This window comes from Mus caroli, chromosome 16 (genome assembly GCF_900094665.2).
Source record: "Mus caroli chromosome 16, CAROLI_EIJ_v1.1, whole genome shotgun sequence".
NCBI classification, from domain to species: domain Eukaryota; kingdom Metazoa; phylum Chordata; class Mammalia; order Rodentia; family Muridae; genus Mus; species Mus caroli.
Genome location: NC_034585.1, coordinates 19,800,569 through 19,817,221, shown reverse-complemented (window position 1 = coordinate 19,817,221; position 16,653 = coordinate 19,800,569). Strand labels below are relative to the sequence as shown.

The 16,653-nt window shown below is 47.7% G+C and overlaps 1 protein-coding gene and 1 non-coding gene across 3 annotated transcripts in view; both read left to right on the top strand.

The window, feature by feature from the left end:
- Dgkg (diacylglycerol kinase gamma) overlaps nucleotides 1-16,653 on the top strand; it is a 192,341-nt gene that overhangs the window by 72,848 nt on the left and 102,840 nt on the right. The window contains exons 7-14 of one of the 2 annotated variants that reach the window (XM_021184691.2): nucleotides 1,214-1,263; nucleotides 5,180-5,254; nucleotides 5,908-6,030; nucleotides 8,966-9,083; nucleotides 10,401-10,489; nucleotides 13,083-13,199; nucleotides 14,065-14,157; nucleotides 15,472-15,531. In XM_021184691.2, the coding sequence (XP_021040350.1) occupies nucleotides 1,214-1,263; nucleotides 5,180-5,254; nucleotides 5,908-6,030; nucleotides 8,966-9,083; nucleotides 10,401-10,489; nucleotides 13,083-13,199; nucleotides 14,065-14,157; nucleotides 15,472-15,531 (725 nt within the window). The remainder of the gene's footprint in view (nucleotides 1-1,213; nucleotides 1,264-5,179; nucleotides 5,255-5,907; nucleotides 6,031-8,965; nucleotides 9,084-10,400; nucleotides 10,490-13,082; nucleotides 13,200-14,064; nucleotides 14,158-15,471; nucleotides 15,532-16,653) is intronic. The other variant, XM_021184692.2, reaches the window with a different exon arrangement.
- Nucleotides 16,460-16,566, top strand: LOC115029677. Its single transcript, XR_003835226.1, has one exon. It is a non-coding gene; the product is annotated as a U6 spliceosomal RNA (small nuclear RNA).

Below are 16,653 nucleotides of genomic sequence, written 5' to 3'. Positions count from 1 at the left end.
AAAAAAAAAAAAAAGGGAAGAAGTGTTTGGCTTGCTTCCTGCCCTGCTTACATTGGAGATCGCACCATCTCCACAAGTTGGGTGAATGTCCTTGTCAGCGCACACTTAGTCTTTAGTCCCAATCCTTCCCAGACCTTCCTTGTCTGCTTCACCTTCCTGAAGCTCACAAGATATTTCCAATTAGCATATGGACACTTGCTCCAAACTCCCAAACTTTTGAGACTCCGTGGCATACATGGAGAATTTCCCATCTGAGCACCTGGGCTGCATTGCAATCGAAATGGAATGCACTAAAAACATTCCATAAAGTTTCCTGAAGGCTATGCACATAAGACACATGAAAACTGTAATATTACATGTGGACTCAGGTAATGTCCCCCAAAATATCTGGGTATATATATTAAATACTCCGTAATCAAAAAATACCCCAGATCTGAAATGCTCCTGGCTCCCAGCATTTGGGATAAAGGACAATTCAACAACAATAATAATAATAATAATAATAATAATAATAATAATAAATATCCTGAGTGTCCTGTAGTTCCAGCGGCAGCAACTACCTCATGTCATCATTACTAACATTAGTTATTATTACTAGGTAATCATGACTGGGTGCATACAGCAGCACCTGCTGCCTAAGGAATACCATATGTAAATGTTCACTGTTAACAGAAAGGAAATAATCCATTAAATTCTGAGCCCTATCCATGACTATAGCTGTAGATATTAATCCTTATGCTCAAACCAATAGACATAAATTGCAGTTTCCATCTTACAAATAAGGTGATCCCAGAAAAGAGCTAACTTGTTTGACATCCCAAAGTAGCAGCATGCACCAAGATTCTAACATGCCCAACTCTGCATTCTCCCCATGTGCAGTGGCGGCAAAGGCCCCGCTGTAATTCTGGTAGTGCCTCGGCCGGACCAGCTGCCAGACATGGGTTTCAAGTTGTATCCAGGTGATGCAGAAAAATATGCATGCTCTCCAGGGTGTCTGCCACAGAGTCACTCCCCAGGAAGGCCCAAAAACCCAGGAGCCTCATTCTTCTCCCTAGCATCACCTCTTCTCTAAGGAAGTCATGTACTGAACCTTGGAGAGTAAGCTGGCGTATGCCCCACTACTGCCTGGATCTGGGCTAAAAACAGGAGTAACAGAATGTTAGCCCATGCTGGCTCCTGAAGGACCTTGGACTAACCTTCGTGTTTCTTGCAGTCATGTTTCGTCTCTATGATTCGGATGAAAATGGACTCCTGGACCAAGCGGTAAGCTTCCACTTTCAACACAGTCCTGGGATCTGAAAAAGAGTGGGAAGAGCAAGGTACAGTGAAGGAAGCATCCAAACACCCCAATTCCATCCCTACAGGAGCTGCAGCATCCTGGCTAAGGGATGCAGACCAGGAGTGGAGTCTTTGCCTGCCGCTTTCCAAAGAATCAGACTGTAGAGCATAGACTCCGTTTTCCTTCTTCTGGGCCCAGAAGCCCGGAACTACCCAATCTCAGAATAGGGCACCATTTTAGTATTTTCCTCAAATGTAACTTTCCCATCCACAGACTTCCCTTGAAATTTCCTGTTGAAACCCAGGAATCAGGAGGAGTAGGGCAGAGAAGCAACAAAACCAGGCCAAGAGGAAGGAGGTTACTGGCTTCCTATCTATCCATGCTTAGGAGCCTGGTACCCTTCAGGAAGTACCTTACCCCTTCAGGAAGGGGCAAGAACAGGACTAGGGAGAGAGAGAAAGACTAGAGAGAGAAAAGTCCATGAGCCCAGGCCTTGTGGTCATGACTGACTGCCAAGGCTTGTTATGAACAGTCAGGTCTGAGACTGAAGTGTGTATGGCTGACTGAAACCACAGAAAGAAAGGAAGGAAAAAAAGAGAAGGGAGGGAAGGAAGGAAGGAGGGAAGGAGGGAAGGATGGAAGGAGGGAAGAAAGCATGAAGGGACAGAGGGACCAAGGAAATAAGTCTACTATGCCAATGAACCATGCCATCTCTACCCTAGGACCTCCACTGGTCTCTCCAGCGCTGCCTCGGTTCTCTGGGCTGTGGTCTTTGACCAAACAAGCACTGTTTGGTCAAACATTCACTTACCGAGGGTGTACATCATGCTGGGCACTACTCTGTAGCAAGTAACAAAGTTCCATTTCCTTTCATTGTAGCCTAGGCAACACCAAACAGCATCTCAGATGCCTGTGGACTGGCGAGTGGCGGTGCACACCAGTCATCCCAGCATTCAGGAAGCTGGGGCAAGAGGATCATTAGTACCTCTCTCAAAATAGAAGGGGTAGGAAGAACTGGAAATAAAATTCGGTGACAGAGCATTTGCCCAGCTCAGGACCTCAATTCAATTTCAGCATCGCAAAACCAAAACCATACACTATAAAATAAATACATATATGTGCACACATATTGGGTAGATGTTTCCTGAGAAGAAAAATAAAGGAAGAAGGGAAGCACTGGAGGGCATCACAGCTTTCAGAAGGGTTGTCAAAGAAGGTCTCCCTGAGAAAGGGACATTGGAACAGAGACTCAGAAAAGGGGCTAATCTAGGGAAAGAGCCCTTTAGGTAGCAAACACTGTGTGCAAAGATCCTGAAGCATGCCAGGGATGCTGTAGGATTAAGGGGAAACTGGGCTGGCTAGAGAAGAAATAAAGAGCAAGGTATTGGCACGTCTCAAGGATCGCTCTAGACTATGTCAAGTAGACTATAAGAGGCGTACCAGATAGAGACCTAAGGAAATAATCAGGAGACAGAACAATGGTGATCTTACACAGGAGAGCAGTACTGCAGGTAGAAACTGGTTCAATCCAGAATATATTTTAAAGATGATGTTAGTGGACGGAAACAAGTCTCCAAAGAGGCCTGTGACTCCGCTTCGCACCTGAAGTCCCTGGCTGATGGGCTCTCAGTGACAAAGAGGCCACTCCCCCACAATAGCTGCCCTACTGCAGGGGGTGAGCTGGACAGGGCTTCCTGCCAGCTCACCAGGCTTCAGTTTGCCAGCCTAAGTTTGATTCCCTCCTTCCCCAACCCAGGAGGGAATCAGAACGAGGCTCCCCTCCCATTGTCCCTTCCCCAGCAACCCCTGGCTCCCTGCTGCCCTCCGCAGCCAACCAGAATGAAAGAAACACAAAAGTACATAGCCTTGACAGTTTAAACATTCTATCACACCTAGATAAAACCTCCTCGAAGCCCAAGTGTCCCCGTTCTCCACTGGCTCTCATGAGGCTGTTTTAAATACCCACGTTGGACAAGCTCCAGCTGGCAACATTATTACAAAAACACATCGTGCAATAGAACCTGCCCATCCATCACTTTACATAATCAGACATGGCCTGGCCAGGGTAGACACTGGGACCTACGTCTGCTTCTGTTTGCACAACCCACTAACTTTCAGTTTCTAAGTCAGATTATTGTATAGAATCCTGAACTCCAATAGACTCACAGATTTTTTCCACTGAAACGTAACACCCACTTGGTTGTACTTGGCCACTGCCCAACCCTGTAGTTTTGCTCTGGGCTACTGTTTCCCTTTGAGTAAAGTAGTATTTCTTCTTACAGGCAAGAGGACCACAAGTTTCAAGTCCAACATGAGATCGAAGAGGAAAAGAAGGACAGTGAGGGAAAGAGCAAGACAGAGAGAGACAAAGACAGAAAAAGACAGAGAGACGTAGAGACAGAACAAATTTATCTGTGTCAGGGACTTCCGAGATGACATAGGGGTTACTACTGCTCTCACAGAGGACCCAAGTTCAGTTCCTAGCATTCATGTTGGGTGGCTCACAATTACTTGTAACTGCAGCTACAGCTCTAAGAGATCTGATGTTCTTTGTTTTCCTTCCTTCCTTCCTTCCTTCCTTCCTTCCTTCCTTCCTTCCTTCCTTCCTTCCTTNCTTCCTTCCTTCCTTTCTTTCTTCCTTCCTTCCTTCCTTCCTTCCTTCCTTCCTTCCTTCCTTCCTTTCTTTCTTTCTTTCTTTCTTTTTGGCTGTTTTGTTTTGTTTTGTTTTGTTTTGTTTTTTTGAGACAGGGTTTCTCTGTGTAGCCCTGGCTGTTCTGGAACTCACTTTGTAGACCAGGCTGGCCTTGAACTCAGAAATTTGCCTGCCTCTGCCTCCCAAATGCTGGGATTAGAGGCATGCGCTACCACCGCCCAGATGAGATCTGATGTTTTTTTCTGGCCTCTGCAGGAACCTGCACTCACATGTGCACCACATACACATACATACCACAGACACACACACAAAACAATTAAATATATATTTTTTTTAAAAAATGGATGTTGAGACATGGCTTGTTTGACTTTATCCTGAATTGGACATGAAAAAATTAACACCTTGCAAACTTTCTCAGTCTGTCCACACAATCTCCTAGAACAATCTCCCTATGGACATCTTGGGTGGTACCCACATGTAAGATGCTAACTGACACCAAATGCTTCCCAGCACAGTATGTTCCCATGGGTCCCGATATGCACTAACTCACTAGCACCAGACACATCTATAAGGTTTTAGGTAGAGACAGGCATTGGCACCAGAGGAGTAACCCTTAAGGAAAATAAGTCCATATACATACACTTCCGTTCACCCAGTTCTAGGCTCAGGGTTGACTCTAATGCAAAGGAAAGCAAAGATGCCAAATAAATGTAAGGCATAATGCTTCAGCAAGGACCAACACAGGATGTAAACCTGACAGCAGAGGGAGACAGACAGACAGACAAACAGAGCCCAAGCTGCTAAGGTGTGGAGATGGAGAGCAAGCAATAAGAATGGCAAAGAGGAGCCTGTCTTCATCTGCGTTTGCTTATGTTACAAAAAGAGAAAACAGGGCTCCCTGTGGCTTCTGGGTCAAAGGACAGAATGGTGGGAAGAGGGAAGGGCTTGGAGTCAGTGCTCCAGGTGATCTGTGTGCAGAGCTCTGGCTTTGACACGCATCTATGAGCATCTATGTGTACTGGCCTGTGTAGTCAAGGCAGCTGCCCTTGTGGGGTTCCAGTGTATCTCACAAGCTTTTCCTCATGATCCACCTTGTCCATTCTCCTGCCATGTTTGATTTCCAGTGTTGTTCTTATTCTAATGAAATACATACACACACACACACACACACACACTCACACGCACACGCACATGCACACACACTTTGGTTTACTCCCTTTGATATTTTCTCTCCTGATGTTTTCCAGGAGATGGATCAGATTGTGAGCCAAATGCTGCACGTTGCCCAGTACCTGGAGTGGGATCCCACGGAACTCAGACCTGTGAGTTTCTGCAAACACAGTTTTCTCCAAAGGGAGTGAGGCACATCTGGTGTGTCGATGCAAATGTTTGAATGCGTCTGTGTGGTACCCCAGATTCATCCTCATAACAGCTTCTTTGAAGCCCTACAGTTTGATCTCCCCTTTCTCCAACAGGAAAGATGCTTAAGGTATCAGGACGAAGTCTACACGTGGCAGAAACTGCAGTTCCCCAGCCTACCCAGCAGGGGCAACTCTATGATAGAAACTCAGAGAACAGAGAAGCTAGAGCCTAACATAGAGGAGTTGTCAATGGTCAGATGCTAATGTTAGCCACACTGGGGGACGCTATAACCAGATGCTAGATAAAAATACCTTCTATGCATCCCCTCCAGGCTTTGCTAAGGCGCTGGAATACAGCAATATTATTTCCATCTTAAGATGTGCCACCCAGAGCACAGAGAGCTGGGGTGAGCCACCTAAGGTCAGGACAGGACAGAGCTGGGCCTTGAACCCTGGTCTTTCTCACTGTTTTGCTCCCTTGCCATTCAACTCACTCTGAATAAGAAGGGCAATGGGTGAACCAGAAAACAACACAGGACAGAAGAGAGAACATAGAGCAGAGGCATCTAGAAATGGATGCCAACGGACCCTTTGTCGTTCTTTCGCTTCCACAGATACTGAAGGAGATGCTGCAAGGCATGGACTATGACAAGGATGGCTTCGTGTCTCTACAGGAGTGGATCAACGCAGGGATGACCACCATCCCTTTGCTGGTCCTCCTGGGGATGGATGACTCTGTAAGTCAGTAACTACATTCAGTGGCTCTGGATTCGGTCCTGTTGCTAGTGTCTGCCCCAGGCTTCCCGATGGGCAAGCCCCACCCCTCCTGCTGGCTCTAGGGAGCTCTTGCTTCTCATTCCTTTCACTTTGTGTGCTCAAAATCTATTCTTCCCCCTGACCACTCTTTGCTGCTCTGTTGCGAAGGGAAATTTTTTGTTGTGCTCACTGTGAGGCGACAGAGATAAAGCATTTGCCTGCAAGACACTTATTCTCACCCAGGCAAAGTGAAACAGAAACTTCACAGAGAAACTCATCTTTTCATCGAGTTAGGTCTTACCATCCTAGGAGAGGGGTCAGCAAAGTGGCCCTGCACACAGAGGCACTTAGTAACCTGAGTTGATTCCCAGAACCCGCATCGTGGAAGAAAAGAACTCACTTCCTTGCCATATGACCTCCACACACCATGATACAAATGCCCATCTGCCCCTGCCAATGAGTAAGTTCCATTAAAAATTTTAAAACTAGGAAAATGCAAATAATTAGCAAAGGAAGGAAGGGAGAAGAGGAACAGTGATCTGCCCCGGGGGCTTCTGTAAACGGATGCTGGCTTAACAATCAAAACAGATAGGACAGGTGTTTTTACCCCACTTTGTACAGGTGGAAAACTGGAGTGTACGTACTGAGAGAAACGAGCTAGGTACCTAGCTCCAAATTGCCCACACTTTCCAGCACCCTGCACTTTAGTCAGAGCAGCGAGAAGAAACCTTGGAGCATGCTTGGCTTATCCCTATGGAATAAGCAAAATTCTGAGAACTCGCTCTGTTTCCTATGTGGGGTGTATAGAGATTGAACCCAGGGCCTCATGCACGCTAGGTGAGCACTCTGCCACGGGTCCATCTCTCCATCTCTCTTTTTATGTTTTACTTTTGCATCAAAGTCTCACTCTGTTGCCCAGGATGGCCTCAAACTTGCTCTGTAGCCCAGACAGGCCATGCTGCTTGAGCTTATGATCCTCCTGATTCAGTATCCCAAGTGGCTAGGCTTACAGGCTTGCACACCAGGACTGACTTGATCATACATTCTGGCTCTGAGGGTTGCACAGGACATGGCTGAAGAGTCCTTTGTGACTCTTTCTCCAGAGCTTTCATTCTACAAACAGAGATCCAGCAAGGTCAAGGACTGGTCCAAGGGCACACACCTAAGCAGAGGCCCATCTGTCACACTCAGCCTGAGGACCTGCGTACAATGACCTCTTGCCCAGGGGCTACACACACAAGAACCCAAGAGCAAAGTAGACTGTTGTCAGTGCTCACTTGGAACTGGATCCCAAGAGATGCTCTGATTGGCTGCTGTTCTAACAGCAACAGGTTGTTGTCTTGGTTTGTTTTCATTTGGGGGGACAAAACTGGGACCTTGTAAGCATAAGGAACCAACATCTGTTCGTGTACTGAACTTGCTAGTGTTCAAAGCACCACCGACATCTTGTATGGAAGGAGCCCAACCTTCAGAAGGCAGCTGGCAAAACCTGTATATTTCTTTACCTCCTTTCTGGGGTCAGACACCAAATCAGCCTTGCATAAAACTGGAATTCACATCCAAAAAGTGGAACACACACACAAAAGTACATTTTTTTTTATATTAATCAAAAGCCTTCTGTAAACCTATTGTAAATGTGTACTAAGCAAGTTTTAATAAACAAGTAACCTACGGGCCTCTACAGGGAGCCCCACCTGGATGGCTGCTGCAACTTTTGTGCCAGTTTCAATCACACATGACCACGGAGAACACTTAGGGATCTCTGTGCACATCCCCTGTCTCCTGATAAAACTGTAGCGATGAAGTAAAACCTGGCCAGAAACGAATGAACCACACGGTGGTGCTAGGACACAAGCAGAAGCTGTGCCCGAGCCATTTGCTTCTTGGAGCTAAGAAAGGCAGAAAGGCGGGGGACTGGGCTAGATGGGGGTGCTTTCAGATAAAAGGATGATTAGCTGAGGAATAAGCAGGTCTCCTGATGAGGTGCTAAGTTTCCGTCTGTCCAGGAAGATCCTTGGGGAGGTGGTGGAGAGAGATGTGAAGAGCCTACAGATCAACCACTGGCTCTGTCACTCATCTTTCCTGTGGCATTGGCCTAGTTACAGACTCCCTCTGAGTCTGTTTTCTTATCTGTTTACTAGTAATGAACTTACTGCTCCCCCAATAGTTTTGTACCCCCTCAGAACTTGGTACAGATTGGAATCTGGCAGCTGACTGGAATAACATTCATCATCATCAGTCCTTGAGGCCAAACAGATAAATAAATTGCCTCCTAGTATTCAGTTATATAGATGTACTACAACTTTAGTGATCTGGGCATGGTTAGGACATTTCCTAGTCTTCAGTATTTGAAATAATGCTGCATCTGACCAGCACAGTAATGTTCATCTGTTTTCTCAAAAGTTATTTAGACTGGCACTCAAGGAGGGATGTTTCTGAGTCATTCTATAATCATTAAAGACTCTTAAGATAGACAGGTAAGATAGATAGATAGATAGATAGATAGATAGATAGATAGATAGATAGATAGATGATAATTGATAGACGATAGATGGATAGATGATTAGACAGATGGATGGATAGATCAATGGATGGATGACTAATATATGATAGGTAGATAGACAGATAGGCAGGCAGACATGTCAAATTGCTCTTCCATTATACTTCTGGCATCCAGATAGGAGAGGGCTTATTTTAGCTCCCCCCAACCCCCCCCCCACTTCTGTTCAGATGCTCTTTCCTTTTGGATGTGCTCATTTTCGAAAATATACACTAAGAATTTGTTAGTGAATCTGAGTAAGTTATCCTCCAAGTATGAGAAGAGAACATAGAGAAAAAGCCGCACCTGCATGAGGCAGCCTCTGGCTCCCAGCGGGGATCCCAGCTCCGTGTGTCTCACCATCACTACCCCTGCAGGGCTCCAAGGGCGATGGAAGGCATGCCTGGACCCTGAAGCACTTCAAGAAGCCCACTTACTGCAACTTCTGCCACGCCATGCTGATGGGTGTTGGGAAGCAAGGCCTGTGCTGCATCTGTGAGTAGCCGTCCTGCCGCCTTTCCCCTTGGGCATGCTCAGTGGGTCCATTCCAGGCAAAGGCCAGGCCTTTCTGCTTCCCAGGTGGTGGGATTGCCCTAATGTTTCAACAGCAAGGCCTCTGCAGCCTGCTTTGGGGCTAGTTGAGTCAAAGGAACAAGATGTTTGCTGCTGTTCAGGTCACAGGTCATTGTTCCTGTAGAAAATTCATATTAAAGCCTGTCCATAAATTAAAGGTAACTCATGCTAATTGTGGCTGTGTTCCTGGCCAACGATCATTTCATATGTGTTCAGAGAAGCTTTCTAGTTAGTTAAGAACATATCTTATATCCTAGAAATCTGATGAAAAGTAAAAGTATATGTTTATTTCATTTTGTAATCCATTTGGTAGAGCTAGAGGGGAAAGCAGGGAAAAAATCACAAATGAGGGATCAGATCAGAACTAAGAAGGGGAACGCAGAAAGAAATAGAAAGAAGGAAGGAAAGAAGGAGAAAGGGTGATGTCTGGAAAGTGGGGAGCAAGAGGAGACAAGGCTAAAGACAGAGGCAACGGAGGGGCCAGAGAATGTGGGCACAGAGTTCTGCCAGCCACCTCATGGCCAGATAGCAGACACCAGCTGGTACCTCATGACCAGATAGCAGACAGTACCAGAAGTGAGCAGGCTGAAGAACAGGGCCACCGATCTCCCCAGACACCACTCCCCCTGCCTCCAGGCCCCAAACATCAGCTTGTCAACATGTTCTCATTCCTGTTGAGCCTGAGACCCCTTGGTCCTTTGCTAGGTACACAACCACAGTTACAACAATGATGACAAATTTCGGAATCACTAATCGACCCTTGTGCATGGTGCTCTACACAAATGCCCCACTTATTATGGCAAAAATCCCTGCCCCGGAGAGAAAGGGGGAAAAAATCTACTGTGTGTGCATCTGACAGAGAATCCTGAATGTCCAAAGGATACAAATTACTCAACATGCTTCAGGCTGTGGCCAGTAGCATCCATCAGCCCAGGGACCACAGGCTTTCTGTCCACTTGCTGGCATCCCAACATGAGATGCTGATCATCTGTCCCTCCCCGTCCCTTCCAAGCTCACACCTGCAAAGTCACTCACTGTCATCAAAGAAAGGTGGTATGAAGAGGCAGAGGTGGGGAGAAGGGTAGCTGCTCACATGGCACAGGGTCAGGTTTCTGCTAAGCCAGGCCAGCTCTAGAAGGAGAAGCAGGCCTTCACTGCAATGTGTATACACTGAGGGAGGTTAATGTATAAATTCCCTTGGTGGCATTCATAAGCACTGTCCTTTTGTCTTTTTTCCAGACTGTAAATATACTGTCCACCAACGCTGTGTATCCAAAACCATTCATGGATGTGTGAAAACAAACTCCAAAGCCAAAAGGAGTGGCGAGGTTGGTGACACCTATGGGCTCATTCTACTGCATGCTGCCTCGGGGGCGACACATCCATCATCCCAGATCCCTGTGCAGAAAGGGGCTCAGAGAGCTTTCTCCTGTTCCTTTTCTGCCTCGAGGACCCTCCAGCCATCTCACTCATCCATCAATCCATTCAGCATCTCCCTGAAGCCCACTGTGTGCTAGGCGCCGTACCAGGGCATCCATGGGTTACGAGAAACAGTATCCAGTCTTCTCAAATTCTGCACAGGTTAGGACTCTAGATAAGTTTGTGAGCACAGGGCAAAGCCACGAGGTGTGTGCCACCGTAGGCCTCGTGGAATGTGCAGTTGAAGCCTGAAAGGGGGAAAAAAATCACAAAGGAGGTGGCACTGTTTGTTCTTTGAACCAGGAGAGCTCCACAAGGCACGGAAGAGGGCAGAGCATTCTAGCAGAGGGGGCTCTCGTGGACAGGCACAGAGATGTGCCTGACCATGGCCTGGACTCGATTTGGAATATCTGGTCAGAAGATAATTACAGGGAAGGGCAAGGAGCTGTGTTCACAAGGTGACGAGGTCCTACCTGGAGGAGGGTTTTCAAGACCAGCTCCAGAATTAGAAAGCAGTGCAGGGTCAAGGGAGAACTTCAAACATGAAGAGATGGTGACACTTCTAATTATAGGATGCTTTCTGAGCTTGGTATAGGAGGGAAAGCAGAGGGAAGAGGATTCTACCAGCAGTTACAGCAGAAGTCAGCGCTGCCAGAGGCAGAGCAGACCAGGTCTGTTCCTATGCACCCTCGTAGGTCTGGTTGTGTCTGAGTGTCCCCAACAGACTCCACTAACCAAGGTAAACAAAGGAAGGAAGGAAATTCAAAGGCAGTTCTTTGTGAGGCTCAGCTCTAGGACTTGGGCACGAGGATGCCAAGATGAGACAGCAGGAGGTAGGGGAAGCGCCCAAAGCTCTCCTGGCCTTTGGGTGGGGCTCTGTGCTGAGTCTAGAACTAGATTGCCCTTAAAACTGGGGGCTAGCCCATCCACACTGCAGCTGAGGAATAGGAACTGAGAGATGGTTAGAAGGTGGAAGACCTCCTGGGAGGAAGGCTTGTCACAGGACTCCTCATATGCATGCCCCATAACCACTGCATGCCTCACTCCCCATACACATGCTCCATGCCCATGCCTGGCTTCCACCAGGGCACACAGTGGGCCTCCTATGCTCAGGCCTCTCTCGTTATCTGACACAGAGAGCAGGGTGACACGGCTAAGGGCCCGGTAGAGCACATCCACAACCCTGTGAGCCTGCAGGGACAACCCAAGTCTCTTGCCATTTCTTCAGACCCCAGACAGGTTGAAGAAAGCAACACAGTGTTGGGGCAACCAACCCTGAGTCCATAGACCGGGCTGTGGGTCCCTGGGTGACTACTCACCAGTTGGAACCCGGAGCCAGTCATTCACTTCTCTGAAGCCTCTACTTGTCCCTCTGCAAAATGGAAACAATAATCTCAGTGCATAGTCTGTGTAACCATGTAGAATTCAAGTTCACAAAGTGACTTCTTTGTCTACCTCACTGATGCGGCTGAATGTAAGAAGCTACAAATCAAGTGTGACGCGTGTTTTGGAGCAATAAATTAGTAAAATTATTCTGGGTGAATAGCGCCACACAATTTGGCTGCTAAGAAATTTAAAGCACTTATTCTTGTTTAATGCAAATATGGATTATATCATGTAAATATTTCATGTGTTTCTAATATAGTATTTGAACTTGAGCATTTTGAGATATGCCCCCACTTTCCCACATCTTCCTGTGGTGCTTCAGGACACCTTGGTGGGAAATTTCAAGTTCTGTGGCATTCCAGGGGGAGAGATCTGAGTGCGGAGGCTCCCAGGCAAAGGCTCAGAGGTTCATGATTTTGTTAACAGTATGCATACAAACACCATCACCACCACCACCACCCCGCCCTGCCCTAGTGGCATTTCCCAGCCAGGTAGCTCAGCACCCGGGGCGGCATTCCTTCATTCAGAGTGCGGGATGGGCACTAAGATTTCTACAGAGTCCTCAGGTGACTTGTAACAGCCAGCTGAGGAGGCAAAGGGAAAGGAAGTAAGTTAACCAGAGAAGTGCACCACAGAAGCCTCCCAGATGTGCAGTTCAATGTATCCCAGAGGTGCCTCATGCTGTTGTCTAAAGAGGAGGGGCCAGAGACTCAGATAGGTCCAGAAACTGGCCAAAAGTTAGCATGCTGTGACGTGCAAAGTCGGTGACTCCCGCGGAGCCCTCCGGCTTCCACTGCACCACACTGCTTCCCGGAAAGGGGTCCGCAAGAGGACAAGTCTCAACAGCGAGTTCTAGACAGAGAGATGCAGGCGAGCTGCTACTTAGATGCTTGCCTGCTGGGGTGAGAGCTAGGACAGGCAAAATGGAACCACCGGTTTAACCTGTTTTGCTTTAGCATAGCGGTGATCAGGCAGGTGGAGCTCTGCATCCAATAAGCTTCCACACTGAGGAAACAGGGCCCTCTGGGCTCCTCGCGCCGCCCACTTCTTTGTAGCCCTGGGCCCAGGGGCGTGATTCCACTGCCTTCCCTGGTATCCTTCCCTTCCCTCCCACAGGTGATGCAGCATGCGTGGGTGGAAGGGAACTCCTCCGTCAAGTGTGACCGGTGCCACAAAAGTATCAAGTGCTACCAGAGTGTCACCGCGCGGCACTGCGTGTGGTGCCGGATGACGGTGGGTTGGTGCCCAGGATGGCCCTACTTCTTTTCAGTGTGGGTTTTGTTCGAGCTGTAGCCTGGGGTAGTGAACATCCCTCCGGAGGGCAAGTGCAGAGTGAAGGGCTGAGGCTAAAAGGCTAGCCCAGAGCCCCCGGACCCATTCAACCTGCTGCCTTCCTACTGTACCTCAGCTGGGAACAGCCCGTTAAACCTGACCGTCCTTCGCCCATGGCTGCGGTAACCAGTAATTGAGAGGTTGGGAGAGGGATTAAGGAGAGGGATTAAATCCTGGAAAGCCCCCTCTAACCTTAGAGTTAGACTTTGGTCCAAAGGCACATTCCTCTCAGCAGCACTCTTCCTTGCTCAGGGGCCTGGTCTTGCTACTGCCAAGCTCATGCCAGAGTTCACAACCATTCTCAACGTGACAGGTGCCACAGAGCTGCCCAAACTTCCTCCCAAAGCCAATTCCAGGCTGTGTAACCCTGGCTAGGTATCAGCCCTAAAGGGGAGGCTCCTCCAAGCCAGACAAAGCGCCTCTCACGATGCAGGGGTTCCGTTGATGGTTTCCTCCAGCCTCCCACGGGTTTCTCAGAGGTAGCTGTCCTTCAGAATTTCTAACCCAGAGATCCAGAGACAGCGATATAGAACCACTCAGGGTGCCACACTCGAAGCACAGCTCTAGGTGTCATTTCTGTGCCCCTGGGAGACATGCTACATAATCACACATACTCAACAAACCTGCCAAAGCCAAAGGCAACAGTGCTCCAAGACGCAGGGGCACGGGACAGCTCGCTTCCCCAGAAAAATCTCGACACACCGCCTTCCTACCCCGTGTCTCCTTGGTCACTTCTGCTCATCCTCGCCTTCATTTTTCTCTCCAGTTTCACCGCAAATGTGAATTATCGACAGTGTGCGACGGTGGGGAACTCAAAGACCACATTTTGCTGCCTACCTCCATATGCCCCGTCACCGGAGTAAGTGGTCCTGCCCCCACCAGGGCTCTGGCTTTTCCAGGTTCAGGGGTCAGAGACGGACAACATTTACCACTTTACCCCACCAATTCCCAGGGTTTTTGCTTTGGTGAGTGATTAAAAGACGTTAGTGCTATACCAGTCAGACTGAACTAGAAAGCTCTGACACAGCAGCTTCCGACTGCTGCTTCCAGATGTTCAGAGCATCCCTTCTAAGCATCCTTGAGGCAGAGCCCAGCTCAAACAGCCACCTGTGCTTGGCCAGGTTTCTTAGCCTCTCATCCTTGCCAGGTTTCTCCTGTATTCTCTCAAGGGCTTGCACCCAAGGGTCTCAGACATATCTGGAAACAAATGAAGCTCCCGGTACTACCACCTGAAGCCTTTCCTGCCTCTGAAGACAGCACTTCCACCTTTAAAGTGTTGCCAAGCCCCGCCCACCCTTCCTTCTCACCCTTGACTGGAATAGATACTTTTTTTTTCCCCTCTCATTTAAAATCCTATAAGAAAATCACCACTTTGGAAATCTATTTGTCAGTTGCCATTAAGTTAGAAACATACAAACTTCCTATCACGAAAGCTCTCTTCCTGTGGAAAAATGCAAGCATTTATTCCATCAAAAGACAAATTCCCAACTACTCACAGAGCAGGTGAATAAGCCGAGATCACGTGATAAATGACTGCAGTGTAATGAAAAAGGCAAAACCCCCAAAGTGGAGATGCTCAAAAATATAAAGCTAAACAAAACAACACAAAAGTTGGGTGCACACCAGCATCATTATCCTCTTGGGAAAGTTTGAAGATATAGGAAAGCCAATGCTGTCTGCACAGGCAGCACACATGCACACACATACACACATGCACACGTTCCCACACACACTATATTGTACCACATCACACTGTTTGCTAGACAGATTGCAATAGAATAAACAATGAACTTTGGAACAAAGTCGAATAAGCCAGGAACGGCAGCCACACCATGGTGTCAAGTCCCGCTGCGCAGGAAAGCTGAGTGTGAGGCCTGCCTTCTCACAGTTTTTAAAGCCCTCAGCCAACAAACCAGACTCCTGCCCAGTTCATTCCTTACTGTGTCCTTACCACGTCCCAAGGTTACCGTCATCACCAGGAATATAATCGCAGGTTACAGTGATCACGGGCCTGCGGAAGCCCAAGAAACCTGAGGGGTGTATCCTTTCCTCACGGTTTTCTGCCTGGCTGAGCTCTTTGCTGTGACCACCATTTGTTTTAACACTTTCATCTCCTCTTGTCCTTGGAGTAGGCTTTTTCCTCTTCAAAGGTTGTTTATGTTCTGTCTCCCAGGACCGGCAAGGAGGGAAGTCCGATGGCAGTGTGGCCGCCAAGGGTGAACTTGTAACTCAGGTAACACATGAATGGGCACTCAACACTCATTTTAAGTGGGTCCAGAGGCTGGGGCAGGGAGAGTGGGGCCTGGGTTCCAAAGAAATGCATCCTAGCATTTGCTTTCTTGGAGGCCAGTTCTGTCACAGGAGGACATTTACCTGGGCTTCTAGGGTTAACCTTTGACTGCCACCAAGTAGACAAGTAGCAAGCAAGGTGATTGGCTGATGCCATGATGCCATTGATGGTCTAATTGGCTTTTTCACCTCTTTAAGAGAAAGTTACATGAAACTGCACCTTGCAGACCTCCTAAACAGTAACGAATATGTGATGTAAAACCAGACAATGAGTTTTCTACCATTATCCATCTCTCTGGAACACAACCTAGCAAACAAAGCAGACCAGATTCAAAGATTCTCAATCCTTAAGTGTGTTTTTAAGACCTCATTTTACATCACTAGAGAGTATTTTTTCATGTCCTCCATGAAGTTCTGAGGAATGCAGAGAAGGCAGCCTGATGAGGTACAAAGACTATCAGAACAGGAACTAGGAGAATAGAGCCTCATCCTTTGCCTCTGAGCTTACGTTTCCTTCTGTTAAGAGTGGGCTTAGCACCACTAGACCGCCTGCCTCCCCCAGTGCTGTAAGACTGGGATCATGAGATTGTGTGCTTTGAAATTACAAGGTCAGTTGAGATTGATGATGCAAGATGAAACCGATGTGGGCCACAGCTGACGAGGATGCTCCAGACCTTCCTCATGCTGTGGTGACTCCCCAACCATCACGTGACATTGTTGCTTCTTCATAACTGCAATGTTGCTGCTGTTATGAATCATAATGTACACATCTGATATGCAGGATATCTGATATGCAACACACATCACCCCTCATGGAGCATGGCCCACAGGTTGAGAACCACTGCTCTAGAAGCTCAAAAAGGAAGGTTCTAGTGCTTGCTTCGGCAGCACATATACTAAAATTGGAACGATACAGAGAAGATTAGCATAGCCCCTGCGCAAGGATGACAGGCAAATTCGTGAAGCGTTCCATATTTTTTTTTGCTGAAAGGACCCAGATATAGCTGTCTCTTGTGAGACAATGCTGGGGCCTAGCAAACACAGAAGTGGATGCTCACAGTCAGCT